This window comes from Muntiacus reevesi, chromosome 9 (assembly GCF_963930625.1).
Source record: "Muntiacus reevesi chromosome 9, mMunRee1.1, whole genome shotgun sequence".
Taxonomy (NCBI): domain Eukaryota; kingdom Metazoa; phylum Chordata; class Mammalia; order Artiodactyla; family Cervidae; genus Muntiacus; species Muntiacus reevesi.
The window spans coordinates 38,926,072-38,943,524 of NC_089257.1; the positions used below are offsets into that span (position 1 = coordinate 38,926,072).

Here is a 17,453-nt window from a genome sequence, read left to right on the forward strand (position 1 = left end):
CTAAACATTTCCCACTGCTAAGTCACTTCAGTCGTGTCCAACTCTGTGCAGCCCCATCCCTGGGATTCTCCAGGCAAGAACACTGGAGTGGGTTGCCATTTCCTTCTCCAATGTTTTTGAAGTGAAAAGTGAAAAGTGAAAGTGAAGTCGCTCAGTCATGCCTGACTCTTCGAGACCCCATGGACTACAGCCTACCAGGCTCCTTCGTTCATGGGATTTTCCAGGCACGAGCACTGGAGTGGGGTGCCACTGCCTTCTCCAACATTTCCCACTACATGTTGCTTAGGCACCACCACACAAACTCAGATACATTATGTTATTACTTCCATTCAATTTTAAATATTTTCTAATTGGTCTTTTAATTTCTTCTTTGTTTTATGGGTTGTTTAAAAGTGTTATTGAGTTTCCAAATATTTGGGAATTTTACAGATAACTTTCTGTTAATGACATAATTTATTTCCATTGTGGTCAGATAACATACTTGAATCATTTTTAATTTATCAAGACTTGTTTTATGGACCATTATATGGTATATCTCAATAAATATTCCATGTGTACTTGAAAAGAATATATAATCTGCTGTTGTTAGGTGTTATCTTCTATAAATGTTAATTAAGTTGGTTTGTAGTGTTGTTCAAGTCTTCCGCATCCTTACTGATTTTCTAATTTCTCTACCTGATGCCCTATGCCTTGTGAGGTTTTCTGCTCTGTTAAGGAGGGAACAGGAAATATTCCCAGGCCTGTGTGAATGCTGAGGATGGTTCCCTCTAATCCTTTGAGGGATTCTATCAGTGGCTTCGGGTAGTTCCTGATGTACATGTGCTGATCAGTACTTAGCTGAAGACTTAAGGAGGACCCTCTGTAGATTTCCAGAGTTCTCTCTATGCGTTTCTCTTTTCTTCATTACTCTACTGTGAAAACCCTAGCCACTTAGGCCTTCCTTTAAAGTCCCAGTTTCGTGTCTTTAATTCCATTAGATCACCAGCCTCTTCCTGGGTTCCCTTCTGCTGTATCTCATCTTGGAAAGTTTTTTCAGATAGTAGGCTGGGGAAATTGTTTGTTTCCTGCAAGGATCACTGTTCTTCACATAATGTCCAGTGTCTTGAAAACTGCTCTTTTGTAAATTTTGAACAGTTTTTTAGCTGTTTCTGGAAGGTTTAAACCTGGTCCCTGATACTCCATCTTGCCTGGAAACAGAAATCCATTTGACTGATATTTTCAACATCATCTTTTGTAATATACTTGTGTTGTGTTTGGAATGATGTTCACTGTGATCACTTTTCTGTCTAGACGGAATTCAGAGGTTCTGCTAACCACTTACAAGGAGCTGTCTTCCCCTAAGCTGGATATCACCAGATTTTTTTTTTTAATCTATCTTCTCCTTTCCTCATAAAAACAACAATTATGTATTAAGTGTCTCCTTTGTACCAAGCATATATTAAGGGTTTAAGTGTTGCCTCACTTAATCCTCATGATAACTTTGTTAAGAAGTAATTGTCTTCATTAAAGAGATGAGATAATTGAAGTTGAGAAGTCAAATAGTTTGCCCAAGGTCATTTAGCAAGTAAATGGCATAGTCAGCATTCAAACCCAAGTCTGTCAGATCCATAAAGCTGATGAAGCCCTTCAGAAGTAATTTGCTGAGTATGAGGTCAGCTACTAAAATCAACTCAGAAAGGTTCTTCTTATCTGCCATTGCAATAAGAGTAAGCATTTTACAACATCTCAGAAAGGAAAATTATTAGTACCACTGGAAAGAATAGTTTTGATTAAAATTCTGTCAGATGACAGGAAGGAAAAGGGATAAGTGAGCAGTTAAGAAACAGGAAGAATGTGCTTTTAGAAATGCTAGGTCAAGAAAACATTGCAACAGTTAAAAAAAAAAGAAAAGAAAACATTGCAACATTTAAGTTACAGAAGGTGGAAGAGGAAAAAGGAAGAAGCTGTCCTGAGATGACATACTTCGAAAAACTGCAAGAGCGATGCAAAAGTATGTAGCAGTGACCCCTGCTGCCGCCACTGCAACCTTCCGTTCCCTTCTGTGAGACTCAAAAAATGAATTCAAAATAAAGAAGAAAAAAAGAATGTTTAGTATCAGATAACATTGCCAAGATGAAACATTTTGAATTGATTCCCAGTGTCAAAACACAGTACATATTAACATTCCTTACACTGTATTTTTGGAAACTTGCTCTACCCACATTGGCTTTCATTTTTTTTATAGATGTATGGGTGTTTTGTTTTGCTTTTTGTAATGCCCACAGTTGTCTGTAACCTTTTCTAGAATATAAAGGCATCTTCCAAGTGTATGTAAATGTTTGTTAGTTTGGGGGCTTCCCAGGTGGCGCTAGTTATAAAGAACCTGCCTGCCAATGCAGGAGAGTAAGAGGGTTCGATCCCTGGGTCGGAAGATACCCTGGAGAAGGGCATGGCAACCCACTCCAGTATTCTTGCCTGGAGAATCCCATGGACAGAAATCTGCTCTGACCTTCTTCTCAAGTCACTCTCTCCATACTCACAGAGCCATCTGTGCACTTAGCATTTGAGTATGCTGACTTCCCACTCTATGTTGTGAACTCCTGCAAAGCAGACTATGTCCTTCATTTCATATCTCAGAGCCTAGCTTAGTGTTCAGCATTTAGTAGATGTTTGATATTTTAATTAATTGTTCTACCATAAGGCCCAATTCTGACTATCCATTCCTTATATCCTTACTGTGTAAACCTTAGTGCCTTTGCGTGTTTGAATATTGGGAAAAGTAGCCAGATAAGTGTTTGTATGTAGCTAGAAACCAAGAAACCTTTGAGCTTATTTTGTTTCTTCTTTACTGGATTTTTAATTTAAAAAGTAAAACATACTTTTTGTTTATAGTTCAGAGATATATAGAACAAGCCAATCTCCTCTATTCTCCAGTCTTAGTCCTTCTGACTCTGCCTACCTCTGTCAGATGTTTATGCTCATTTAAGTGTTATTCACATTTTAATGTAATAGACAATACTCTAGATAAATACGTTTTTACACTTAATACCATTTTAGTTAATATGTGCCTTTTAGCTATGGCCAGTCATATACATTGAAACTGAATTTATTTCCCTTGTGCTACATTTCAAAAGAAACTGTGCCCTTTTCTGTGGCAAAATATACATAACATAAACTTCATCATTTAAACCTTTTTATTTTTTATTTTTTTTTAAATACAAAGTTCAGTGGCGTTAAGCGCATTCACATTTTTTTGTGCAACCATAACCATCATCTATCTCCAGAACTGTTTTCATCTTGCAAAAAGTGAAACTCTATACCAATTAAACAGTAGCTCCCCATTCTCCCAGTCCCCAAATCCCTGACAACCAACATTCTACTTTCTGTCTCTCTAAATTTGACTACTCTAGGTAGTTCATGTAAGTAGAATCATGCAGTATTTATCTTCTTTGTGACTGGCTTATTTCTTTTAATATTAATGCCCTTAGGGTTCACCCATATTGTAGCGTGTGTCAGAATGGCCTTCCTTTTTAAAGCTAAGTAATATTCTGCTGTCATATACCAGTTTGTTCTTCCACCCGTCTCAGTGGATGCTTGGGTTGCTTCCACCTTGTAGCTATTGTGAATAATGCTGCTGTCAACATTGGTATACAAATATCTATTCACATCCCTGCTTTCAAACTCTTTTGGGAAAAATAATTGAAAGAATAGAATAGAAATGAAAATTGAAGAGCATTGGGAGTACAGAAGTGAAATTGCTGGGTTATATGGTAATTCTATGTTAAACTTTTTAAGGAACCATCATAGCGTTTTTCCAAAGCAGCTACACCATTTTACATTCCTACCAGCAGAGCACACATGCTCTAATTTATCCACATCTATTTTTTAAAGTAATTTTATTTATTTATTGTTTTTGGCTGTGCTAGGTCTTCATTGCTGTGCAGGCTTTTTTTTCTCAAGGATGTACCAGTTTATGTTTAAACCAGTCATAGATGAAAACCTGTTTCTCTACATCGTTGGTAGCATTTAGAAATCTTTTTAATGTTTGCTAATATAATCAGTTTAAAATGATAAGCGGCCTTCATTAGTCAGTATTTAACTGACTCTTGGTTTTAAAAAGAAAAAAAAGATCCCAGTCCTTTCATAACATGAAAAATTCAAGTGAGAACAAAACAGATACTTTCCTATGTGCAGTTGAATGAGTAAATTAACATTTTGAAACAATCCGGTTGTTTGCTACTTTCATGCATCTTCTTGAAGTAACTAAGTAAGCTAGCCAGTGGCCTCTGATTTTTCCTAGCTTAATACAGATACTGAAAGAGAAGAAGGAGAAGAGTTTGAGGACAACATGGATGTTTTTGATGACAGCAGTTCCAGCCCTTCTGGTACCTTAAGAAATTATCCACTCACCTGCAAAGTTGTTTATTCCTATAAGGTTTGTATTTCTCTAACATATTTCTCATGTTAAATTGTGACAACTCTGAAGATACAAGTAATGGTATCTATCCAGCCTCTTATGCTGTACTTACCATAATGTTGGTGTTGCATTCTTATTAGAGGCAATATAACATAATGAGAAAGAGTCTAGGCTCTGAAGGCAGATGGCCTCGGTTAAAATCTTGTCTCTGCCAGTTACAAGCTACATAACCACGCTAGTCCCTTGGTCACTGTGAGCCTCAGTTTTCTTATCTATATTATGGGGATAATATATAGGGCTAATGTGGAGACTAAATGAGATAACACTTGTATAGCAAAGCATTTAGCACAGTGCCTGGCATCTAGCAAATTTTCTGTAAATAGAACTCCTCTCCTTATCAGTTGCCTGCTTGGCACAAGGCTCTCCATTAGGATAGTTCTCAAAATTGGTATTAAAGTAAAATTGCTTGAAAAAACAGTTTTGTTAAACTTTGCCTATCCTAATATTAATATAATTACCTCTTGTTTCCAGGCTAAGCAGGGACCTGGATAAATAGATTTTTCTTTAAACTTCCAAACCTGATTTGGTATGATAGTTTTTAATGTCTCTCACCCGTGCCCTGCTTCCACATTACCATTTTACTCAAAGTAGATTGAGTTTCTTTTCCCAGTTCCTCTTTTCCTCACTCTCTTCATCAGTCAGTAGCCAGTCCTGTTGAGTACACCTCCAAGATATATCTGGAATCCATTCACATTTCACGTCTTGGTCTAGGCCATTACTTTGATTAATGTAAAAAAAAAGTAATAATTGATAGCCCTTCTTCATACTTGTCTACCAAGAATCCACTTTCTACCCTACAGCCACGTATAGAAGATTATTGTATTCCCTTGCCTAAGACTCTTTTTAAGCTTTCAGTCACACAAAGAAAAACCAACTCTTTACTAGGGTCTGTAATGTCCAAACTGATCTGGCCCCTGCCAGTCTTCTTAGCTTCATGTCAGACCAACCCACTGAACCTACTCACTACACGTTAGCAGCTCTGGCTGCCTTTCAGTCTTCAAAAGCACTGTGCTCCTTACTGACTTGACAACTTTGCACTTGCTTCCCCTTACCTAGAACTATCTTTTCCCAATTCTTGGTTGGCTGCCCAGTGCTCTCCAAATAGGCTCAACTCAAATAGTGCCTCCTCAGGTTTCTCCTCACCACCTAAATACATAACCAACTTCCCAGTCACTACTCTATCCCATTGCCCCTCTGTCCTCATTTATTAATTGACACTATATAAACCTATCACCAAACAAACTTAATCTTGTTTGTTTTCACATTTCTCTATCTAACTCTGCACTAAAGGCCCCTTAAGGCAGAAACTTTGTGTGCCTTGCATATATGTCTTCAGCACCTAGGACAGTGCCTGGCACATAGTTGGTCCTCAGGAAATAATCGTGGAACGAATAAATGAGTGATGTGAGGAAAGCATGAACAAATGAATCCCTTTCATTTTAATGAATTCCTTTCATGTTAATGCCATGCTTGAGGAACAACAGAGGAAGTATGTGGAGAGAATCTTAAGCATACATGGAATAGTCTCACTCCCACCAGCACCATGCCTGGAGAGTGAAAAACTGACATTATTTACTCCTCAATATCAGTGATTACCAGACTTCTTTTCATTTAACATCCTTTTATTATATATTTAATAATACTTCTTCTTTTCTAAAACAGTTGGGATTTGTCTTCCCAATGTAAACTGTTTTGATAATCTGAAAATTTGAAGTCATCTTTAAAACACTTGTACAGTGTTTTTAAAATATTATACAACTAGGTTGGGATTGTTTCCCTGTCTTCTGTCTCAGTGTTATATTTACTCTGAAGTTCCAGAATTAAAATTTAAGGGCTTTAAATGGAGAGGGTCCTAAGTATCTGAGTGATTATTGCATCTGAGGAATTTTGCAGATAAGGTAGCATTTCAGTGAGGTCAGGAGTAAGATCTTTCTAGTCACAATGATGAGGTAGAGAAGGGAAAGAGCCTTCTAAGCAAACAACAGATGCAGAGACACAGTTTGATAAGATAATAGAGGGTCCGGGCAATGTTAAACTCAGTGGTATGTGAGCATCAAACGTGGGGAACAGAGCAGCTGGAAGTAAAGATGTCAGATAGACCTGTAGATCGCCCCAAGGTTGGGCTTCTATCCTGGCTGAAGGAAGCCATTGCGTGTCCTAAAATCAGACTGGGCTTTAAAGTCAGGGAACCCTGGTCATGGTATAGATACTCCAGAGAGGGTAGATTAGAGGAGAGAGAGGCTTAACTAGAAGCCTAGTTGTGATTCCTATGGTCTAGATCAGCAAAGAAAGCCTAAATTAAGCTAACAAGAGCAAAGAAAAGCTAAATTTAAGGATTTGTTTCAAAAGTCTTAAAAATGCTTGTCACTTTGACCCTACTAGCATTTGTCCTAAGGAAATGACCCACAATATAGAAAAATATTCTGGGTACAAAATTTTTTTTCATCATACTACTACTTTATAAGAGCGAAGTGAGCAGTCCAATAAGGAAATAATTAAATAAATTAACCATTCATATAATATTATGAGGATAATTGAAAAATTACATTTGAGGTTTTTTTTGTAAGAAGAAATGATAAATCAAGAAAGTAAGATACCAAATTGTACTACCCTAAGATCTCGATTATACCTACTTCTAGCTTTTCTACAGTGAACATTTATTACTTTTATGATCAGGAAAAAGCATATTGTTTTAACGGAAAACAGGAAATTTAGAGAGGTGGTAGTGGAAACAGAGGGCATGGCTGCTTCTGGTGTTCTGGCAGTCACTGTGTATTAGGACTTCATGAGGTAGTGTGTGACCATGTGTTTATTTAATAACCATTTACTGACCACTTGCTGTCCTGGTTGGGATAAGTGAGAAGAATTACCTTCCCTGCCTTAAAGAAGTCATTCTATTAGAAAGCCCACAAGTGCAAACAACTAACTTGAGTGCCATAGTAGTCAGTGTTAGAAGGATGCCCAAAGCCTTATAAGAATAAAAGGAGGAAAAAGCAACCAGCTCATTGTGGGTGGTCTTGGTATACATATAAGCCAAGCATCAAATCACAGGTAATAATAATAGCTACCATTTATGAATTCCTGTGTGCCTGGTATCTCTCTCTCTCTCTCTCTCTCTCTCTCTCTCTCTATATATATATATATATATATATATATATATATATACACACACACACACACACACACATATATATATTTCTAATCCTTTCAATAATCCTATAAGGAAGAAATTATCAACCAATCCATTAATTCAACAAATGTTACCTGAGTACCTTCCGTGTACCATGCTGTGCTCTTTTCTAGGCTTGGAGATACAGCATTGATCAACACAGACAGAAATCTCTGCCTTCATGGAGCTTATGTTGTGATAGGCATAAAAAAGAAAACTGAGGCTCTGAAAGGTCTTACAGTCACTTGCCTGTAGAAACAGACTGAAGCTGGACTTGAACTCACAGTAGTCTAATTCCAGTTACCAAATGGGAAAGAGGGATCGAGGCCTCTTGGAAGGAAGGCATAGAGACAGTACATAACATGGTATATTCAGATACTAGGGATTAGTTTGCTGGGGCCAAAACATCAGGAGACCACAGGGTCATGCAAAGGACTTGACCTTGTCAAGTGAAAGAACTGGTCCCTGCTTAGGTATGGTATGATCAAGCTAGTATAACAATGCTATATAGCACTGCTTATATTACAATGTTGGACAACTTGCATGGACCTTCATGACTTTTCTACAAGGACAGCAATATATTTAAAGGTGTCTAACTCTCCTGCTTTGCTCTCACCACAGTGAAATCTGGTTGTATTGATAACCTTTTAAAAGTTTTGCCAGAGAATTAGGAAAAACATCTTTGTTATATAGATGCCTTTTTCTGGTATATTCAAGGCATAGTGTGGTTTCAGATTAGTGAAGAAATTCCGTTGGAAAAGCCATCAGAAATCAGTGGACTTTTTTTTCCTCTTATTTTGAGGTCAGAGGTAATCTGCTTAAAATTCTGGTCCTGAAGTATTTCTGTGATTAGTCAGCCATTTTCAATACTGATTTTCTGTCTCAAGTAGCTATTACAGCAATGTCCAGAATCTGGGTTTGATGAAATGTACATGCAGTGGGAAATGAGTCTTGGGAAATGAACCTTGCCTTATTTTTGCTTATGTAACTTGGAGATATTTTTATACTTTGAGACTGTGAGATCTGAAAAACTATATGGTCTTAACTGATAGTTTTCACTGATCTTGAGACTTGGGGAAAGATTTTACAACTGTTCACTAAGAGCCAGAAGATGCCTGCAGATCCTTCCTGTTACATGTAACAGACAAGTCTCTTCAGGAAACAAAGTCTCTTCCTCTAACCCCTCTGCAGAGTCCCTGAGAGTTTGCCCTCAGATTCTACAGCCTCACGGGCAGCATTTGGGTGTCCAATGCCAGTGAACTCCTGCTTTTATTTACTTTTAAAATAAAAAAAGTCACAGCAACTTCTGCAGAACCACCCAAATGGATCAGCCCAGTGTCTACAGTTAAGTTGGAGCATAATAAATCCAAGCCTTGACCGATATCAATCATTTCTCTTCTACAACTTACTTCTCTTGGCCACTGTTTTACCGTGATTGGAGACCAATTCCAGGCACTGCTCAAGCTGTCATTCAATCCATATACATAGCTCTTTGCATTTTCACAGTCTGCACCTCCACTGTAGCCCTGTGGTGCAATTCTCATTCGCTGCTTTTACCTTTGCCTGTGCTTCCCAAACCATCATGGTTCTATGCTTATTCATCCCACACTGACCCCACCCCACCCCCACCCCCATCTTCCCGAGAATGGCGGGATTGTCATTTTGAAGAAATGGAGGCATCAAGAAGTTGAATAACTTACCGATAGATACATAAGCTGGAGCTGGAACCCAGGTCCCCTACTCCAGCAGAGTGCTGTGTTCACTGAGCCTGACTGCCTCTTGAGGATTCCGTTTCTCCAGTTTTTGTTGTGGCTTTATTTTGTTTAGTTTTTAAGTAAAGCTTCACCTCATTATGATAGTTTTACAACACTCAAATTTTTATGTTCAATACGTTTTTCAAAATCATTTCAATATTTTGATCCCCGGTTTTTGTTATAATCAGTTCACATCTGCTCTTTATCTAACCTTTTTAATTTTGTCCATGACCATCCTACATTGCAGGCTTCTCAACCAGATGAGTTGACCATTGAGGAACATGAGGTGTTAGAAGTGATTGAAGATGGAGATATGGAAGACTGGGTAAAGGTATATTCCTTTGCTCATATCACCCCTTCTTGTGACATTTTCAGGAGTTTGTTTTGGTTCTTGTTGTACCCTGTCCAAATTGTGTGTGCAAACCTGTTTTGTCACATGTCTTTTACTCAGGCTCGAAATAAAGTCGGCCAAGTGGGTTATGTGCCAGAAAAGTACCTACAGTTTCCGACCTCGAACAGTCTGCTGAGCATGCTGCAGTCCTTGGCTGCCTTGGACAGTCGGTCACACACATCCAGCAATTCCACGGAGGCCGAACTCGTTTCAGGCAGCCTCAACGGAGATGCCAGTGGTAAAGACTGAAACAAGGCACTCTTTATTTGGTCACATTTGACATAAACCCTATTACCCTGGAGTCAGCCTTCAGTTGGTTAAAAACATGGGTTTATTCCCTTTCTGTAACGTATTTATTTGGCCACATGTATCCTGTACAGTAGAACCCTAGAGTTGCTTTTCAGTGAGTACAAAATTACAGCTCTGCTCATATTCCATTCGACACTCTTTTAATTGTCACTTGTGCATGGGGTGGTAGTAAGCATTTCCTGGTTGTCAGTGTTCTTACTGCATTTTTCTCTCTTGCTACCTAGTCTGTTTCGTGAAAGCACTTTATGACTACGAGGGCCAGACCGATGATGAATTATCTTTTCCTGAGGGAGCAATCATCCGAATCTTGAACAAAGAAAACCAGGATGATGATGGCTTCTGGGAAGGAGAATTCAGTGGGCGCATTGGAGTTTTCCCATCGGTGCTAGTGGAAGAACTTTCAGCCTCAGAAAATGGTGACACCCCATGGATGCGAGAGATTCAGGTGCACAACATGGGAAGAAAGCTGAATTAAAAGAGGTTTAAAGAAAATAACTCCCAAAGAGTCTGTTGACCTACACAGAAGTGGGCTGCGGTCTCAACCTCACCCTTACCACTCCCAATTTTTGGTTGCCAAGTTTCTACAAGACTGAATTTGGGAAGCAGAGACTTGTCAGTCAGGCTCTTGTGCAATGGCTATATTACACTTCACATCTTCCACATTCTGTTCTCTGAATTGAGGAACCAAAATACTAAACTGTGTGTGACCTACAAAAGACTGGTTTGGCGAGGAGAAAGAAACAAATCAGAGAGGGAATGTATTGTCTTGGTGGTTAGTTTATACAGTAAAAATATTACCACCCTCTTCCTCTCCCTCACTATCAGAAACTCCCTGCCCAGCCCAGGTCCTGCTAGTCCTTTTCAGAGAACTAATGAGACTGCCAGAGCCCCATGTACTCAAGTGGCCCAAGGCTTACTTCATAATAGCAAAACTTGTCTTTACAGAAAACTCCTAATTCAGATATGTCACAACAGGCCTGGCAGGTCCAGGACCATAAGGAATATGTCTGCCCATCTTGCTTGTACAGTATTATGACCACTGAACATGACAATTACAAAGCCTGGGGAAGTCAGAAACTCAGCCAATTATTTTATCTTCTCCAAAAAATACAACTTGTCCTTTTTTTTGTTCTTCACTGAATTGACTAATTTGATATGTTTTCAGTAGAACTCTAGAGAATGGTTTGACTTGGTAACTGTTTAATTTAAACTAAAATCAGTAGTATAATGAGATCTATAGAAGGAAAAAGTTAAATGCAACACAAAGCTGGTGGTAGTGTGGTTATTCTAGGCTCATTTGCTTTTTTATTTTACTTTTTTTTAATTGTGAAAGGATGATAACACATTCACAGGAGACTTGGAAAATACAGAGCAAGGTTGCATATAGTTCCACCATGTATTACAATTAGTTTTTAAGTAGATAAACTAAGATTTTTAAATGGAATTTCAATATCAAACTCTCAAACAGTACTAGAATGAATATACAGAGAAGTAGGATATAGTAGGCCTGAAAAGCACTGTGAACCAATTCAACGTAATTAAGATTTATACAATTTTCACACAATAGTAGAATACAAATTCTCTTTAAGTTCCCATAGACTGTAAATTAGGAGACACTGGAACATATCCAGGGACATAAAACAAGGTACAAAAATGTCATGGCCTAAAGGTATTGAAATCATAGTCTTTTCTCTTAGCACTGTGGAATTATGTTAGAAATCAATATCAAAAGATACTTAAAAATAACGCACACATTTTCAAGTGCGGCTTCCCAAGAGGTCCTAGTGGTAAAGAACCTGCCTGCCAGCGCAGGAGACGTAAGAGTCGTGGGTTCGATTCCTGGGTCGGGAAGATCCCCTGGAGGAGGGCATGGCAATCCATTCCAATATTCTTGCCTGGAGAATTCCCACAGACAGAGGAGCCTGGTGGGCTACAGTTCATGGGGTCACAAAGAGTCAGACACAATTGAAGCAACTTAGCATGCATGCATGTGACATTTACCAAGAGAGATTGTCTTCAACTTAGCCATCAAACTAGGCTCATTTGCTTCTAATGAGGCTGGTCAAAAAAGTTAACAATCATAACTTAGCTCCAGAGAAAGGTAATTTGCCAGGAGCAGAGAAACCAGCTGACCGCCTTCATGAACTGAGCACTGTGTAACCTCTGTTCCCTTTGCTGCAGGTCTCTCCTTCCCCCAAACCGCCCGGCTCCCTGCCTGCACTGCCGCTGTACGACCAGCCTCCCAGCAGCCCTTACCCCAGCCCAGATAAGAGGGGCTCCCAGTACTTCCCCCGCTCTCCTTCAGCAAACGGTAAGGGGTCTCCTGGGCATGTATCAAAATACACTTTGATTCAGAAAGCCACGTGTTCATCTGAGGGTCTGAATTACCGTCTTTATTGCTCAGCAACACAAATAAATTGAGCTTCTTTGATTCCCCCCTTTAGAAAACAGCTTCCATGCCGAATCGCCAGGATTCTCACAGGCATCCAGGCATACTCCTGAGACCTCATATGGGAAGCTACGACCTGTAAGTCTCTTCTCTAGCAGAGTAATAGAGTGCATCGTTCTTCCAGATTGAAAGTTAGAAATTAATGGAGCTCCATGACCCCTGTGTTGTTACTAATTCCTTCCATGCCAGGTTGCGATGGACTTGGGAAGTTAAACAGAGCTCTGGAAAAGGAAGGCTATAGAAACAAATACATCTTGGAAGGTCTAGCTTATTACGCTGGCACTTTCCTCACTGATCCATGGTGAGATTGCCAGGTGACAGTTACAGAAAGTGTATTTAAATCATTACAGGCTCTGTGAGCATTAAAACAGTCTAAAGCAGAAGCTTTTTTTTTCCCTGCAGGCGTTTACTGAGAACTTTTTATCCAGGCCTCCACCTGCCTCTTTGACAGACAGTGAGATGATATAAAATTCATGCCCTTTTGAGTTTTGAGAGCTTCTATTCTCAAAGAAAATCTATTCTTTACAAATGATCACTTCTACCCACCCCTCACTCAGCTGCCATTGAATCCATCCCACCACCTCACTGTAAAACAGTTCTTCCAGGGTCATAACTTCCACATGGTAATCTAGTTATATTTGCAGTTTTATTTTCCTAGACCCTCTTACCAGCGTTTGACATAGTTCTTTGAGCCACTTATAACCTTTGTCTTTGTTCATCCAGCAGATACTGAGTGCCTTGTTAAGGACTTGGTTCGTGATCCTAAATGTGATAGGAAGCTGTTGTAAGATTGTAAGCCAGACAGTAATATGACCAATTGTGCATTTTTTTAAATTATTTTTACTTACTAATTTTTATAATTTTATGTTGGCTGCACTTGGTCTTAATTGTAGCACGTGGGATCTTTGTCCCTGGGCATGGGCTTCTCTTTAGTTGCAGTGAGGGGGCTTAGTTGCCTTGAAGCATGTGGGATCTTAGTTCCCCAACCAAGGATCAAGCCTGCATCCCTTGAATTGGAAGACAGATTTTTAACCACTAGACCACCAGGGACATCCCAGCTGTGCATTTTTAAAACACTACTGTGGCAGCTAGGTGGAAAATGAGTGGAAAGTGACAGACTGAACATGGGGAGTTGTTAGGAGGCTGGAGCAATGGTCCAAGCAAGAGAGGACAGTAATGTGAACTAGTGGGGAAGAGCAGTAATGCAGAGAAGTGGACCCATTTGTTCCACCACACTTTTCCTGGTCTGCTTTCTGCTTCCTGGCCTTCCTTTTCCTTGACCTTTGAGGGCTTCTCTGCCTTTATCCAACTCTGTTGATGCTTCTCAGGGTTCCATCCACTGACTGCTTCCCTCTTTTTTTTTTTTCTTATTTGTTTGGCTGCGTCAAGTTTTAGTTGCAGCAAGTGGAATCTGTGGTGCATCATGTGGGATCTTTGCGATGCACTGCATGGACTCTGCAGTGTGGGCTGCAGTGCACACAGGCTTCAGTAGCTGCTGTGTGCAGGCTCAGTAGTTGGGCACTCAGGTCGGCCTCTCAGTTGTTCCATGGCCTGTGAGATCTTAGTTCCCTGACTAAGGGTTGAACCCATGACCCCTGCATTGCAAGGCAAATTCTTCACCACTGAGCAACCAGAGGAGTCCCAGGGCTACTGCTCTTAAAGTCGTTAAACTTACTCCTGAGTTATCTCATTTACTCCCAAGACTTCGATAACCATTTATTTACTGACAACTCCCAGATTTATAACTACTTATCCAGTCTCTTCCCTGAGCTTCAGATCTGTCAAAATCTCAGTGTATATATAGCAAACCCCCAAAACTCAGCTAAAAACTAGTTAATTATCTTCCTTCCCAGACATCATCCTTCTCCCATATTTCCTGTCCTGGTGAGTGGTACCACCATCCTGCTAGTGCTCTGGCATCACTCGTGACACCTCCCTGACCCTGCCTTTTATGAAGAGTCATCACAAGGCCTGCCAGGGTTACCCAGAGATGACTGTCAAGTTGTCCCCGTCTACTCCCCCAGTGCCAGCCAACATCAGCTCTCTTTCAGGCGACCACAGGAGGCTCCAAAACTGTCAACCTGTATTCTTGCCCTCCACCACTCTTTTCTTCAAACTTTTACCTGAGTCATCTTTTCACACATCTGATACTGCTGCTTAAAATCCCCCAAAGACTCTTCTTTGCCTACAGAATAAAGCTCAGATTTTTAAATATGACTTAATGAGGCCCTTCATGACTTACCCTAACCTGTCTCTCTAGTCTCATCTCTTGCATCTCTCCTTCCAAGAGATGTTTAAAGGTTTTTCAGTTCTCCAAGCATTGCTTTCTCTCACTTCCAACTCTAGGCCTTTGCTTGGGCCAAGATTTTCAGGACTACAAAGACTCTTGTGGCCATGAGGCTTTCAGCCCAGGGAAGAACCTGAGTCGTGAGTTTCACATTTCATCCAGAGCAGTTTGTCCTTCTCAATGTAAGAAGCTGTGAAAATTAAGTTGAAAGCACATGCCTAGAACATTTCTGAGAGCCCTCAGGTGCCCATGTCCTTGAATAAATGACTGATCGGATTTCGATGCTTCAGCCACTGAATCAGGAAGCTGACTGACCATGTGATGGTTTCCTGCTCAGGTCCGGGCAGCTCCCCCTCCTCCTACGCAGAACCACCGAAGGCCCGCAGAGAAGATCGAGGATGTGGAAATCACACTGGTGTGATGATGGGTTTGCCTGTCCGTTACTGCTACAATCAAGGCCAGGCTTGGAGTTTGGCCAGTCTTGTTTTTTAGGCACCTTTGCTTGCATGATGATGACTCGAACAGAGCAAAAACAAGGAGGACTGTATGTGACCGGGTGGCCTGGTTGACACCTCCCACGTTTTTAATATTTCGTGCCTTTTTTTGTTGTCATTTTCTATGTCATCTCTCCTAGCACAGCACAAATCCTAGTGGGCCCTAGAAGCAGAGAAGGGGGACAGTTCTCTTGCCTACCAGGGACCCATTTTTGTATGAGACTCAAGACCAGGCCTCGTTCAGGGCACAGTTACAGAGATACTGATCATGTGCACTCGTACAGTATATTACTGTGGCCACGAGGACGTGGCGAAGATTCTCATCTTTCTTCAAGTGGCTTTGGCTTATCTGATTGAGTTTAATCAGATCATGTTGGCTACATAAGGAAGCGGTAGGAGGGATTTCAGGAGAGGCTGGCTCCTCCCCACAGTTGGTCCCCAAACTGAGAAACTGAAACCTTATTGGAAAAAAGTAGACTGCCCTGAGTTTAGCACTGATTGCAATAATGCACATCTCTTCCACAGCTAACGGATTTAAAACAATTAACAGTGTCCTTTGTATTAATATTTATGCCATTCATTTAGTATTAGCGGAGCTAACATGGAGGGGCTGAACTAGTAGCCGAATCTTGTCCATCACATAGACTAATAGAAAGGAGGCTGCAGCTAAAGCAGAAATGGAGCTTCCAGATCTGCAATGAGCTGACTTAGTGTTCTTTTTATATTTGGGTATTTTTTTCATCTTAATTTTTGCAGCATATACTATCATGACCAGTATCCTTAGAATTTGAATGTCTTGATAAAACCGGGGACACATACTTGCCTTGTCAAGCTTCTCTACTGGGGAAGCACCTAGCTTTATTTTATTCCCAAACTAGTCCACTGGCCCAGCCAGCCAAGTTGTGGCTGGCCCAGACCAGCAGCCACCCACCACATAGAATGCAGCTTCCCAGGTCCCACTGACCTGACATTTCCTTGGGAGGAAGAATCTGTGGCTCAAGGAGTAAACCAGCTTCCTGTGAAGAAAGACAAAAGGATTGCACGGTGCAAATTGACAAGGAAAGGACAAGTTCTCCATGTCACAGGGAGAGCCAGGAGGAGCCTTCTCTGCAGACTAACAGGCCCACAGCAGTGGCTCCCAGAGGCCTCTGGTGGCCCTCCACCTCCTATGGAAGATAGGGAGTACATTACTTTGGGACTAAGGGATGTTTGCCAGTTGCTTTTTTTTTTTCTTTTTTTTTTTTAAGAAATCAAAATTTTCAGAATTTAATCCAAAAGTTGTCTTTTGCTTTGAAAATGCCATCCCTCCTAAGACTCTCTAAAAACTTGAAATGCTCGCCAAATGTCCCCATGGGATTTTTGACCAGAAATAAGGTCATAGCTGAAGAAGTTTTCAGATAGTCATTTGATCACTTCAGTAACAGTACCCATTGATTAATTTTCTCTGTGATTTGAGGATTTTTTTTGGTTTTGTTTTTGTTTTTTTGCATTTCTTAACCTGTTGATCTTTTTGAGGTCTTTTTGTGTTTATCAAACTTATTCTTAAGTTTACAAAATAAATTAAAAGGGTGGGTTTTTTTTTTAAGATTTTAAAGTTTGTGGACAAGTTAAAAATCTTCAGAGCACTTTAAAAATCTTCAAAGTGCTGAAATTGGGTAGTTCTTGCCACCCACTCTTGTATTCTCTCTTTAGCTAGCAAAATTGTCCTTGAATCTGGGTTTTCCACATTCTCAGAGAGTTATTTGAAATCTTTTGTTATATTTTAAAATATTTTTTGGAAGAGCTGCTAATTTTATTTTAAAAAAACAAAATTGTAAAAATATGCCTCCTTTTTAATAAGAACCCGTCCCTCCAGGACATGTAACCCCACGTCACAGTGCACAGGGCTGGGCTCAGAGGAGGCGCCTCTGTGCAGAAGTGCTTTCTTTACAGTGGCTGTAAAAACTTTGTATTTATTATGTATAAAATGTTGAATAATAAAAAAAATGGAATTAACGTTTTCTAAGTTTTTCTTAGGGTAAACAGGCTTTTCCAAATAGACAGTACTGCTTTTAAAGACACTCTCAGGCCCTCCTTCAAATCTTACAACAGGTACAAAGAGAGGGAAGTACATTAACCCATCCAGGGGACAAACAGCCCTTCAT

The 17,453-nt window shown here is 40.1% G+C and overlaps 1 protein-coding gene across 2 annotated transcripts in view; it reads left to right on the forward strand.

The window, feature by feature from the left end:
* FCHSD2 (FCH and double SH3 domains 2) overlaps nt 1–17,284 on the forward strand; it is a 245,329-nt gene extending 228,045 nt beyond the window's left edge. Inside the window, exons 13-19 of one of the 2 annotated variants that reach the window (XM_065944799.1) lie at nt 4,280–4,414; nt 9,627–9,710; nt 9,831–10,008; nt 10,304–10,524; nt 12,261–12,390; nt 12,524–12,606; nt 15,153–17,284. In XM_065944799.1, the coding sequence (XP_065800871.1) occupies nt 4,280–4,414; nt 9,627–9,710; nt 9,831–10,008; nt 10,304–10,524; nt 12,261–12,390; nt 12,524–12,606; nt 15,153–15,236 (915 nt within the window). In that variant the 3' untranslated portion in view covers nt 15,237–17,284. The remainder of the gene's footprint in view (nt 1–4,279; nt 4,415–9,626; nt 9,711–9,830; nt 10,009–10,303; nt 10,525–12,260; nt 12,391–12,523; nt 12,607–15,152) is intronic. The other variant, XM_065944798.1, reaches the window with a different exon arrangement.
* The last annotated feature ends 169 nt before the right edge of the window (nt 17,285–17,453 follow it).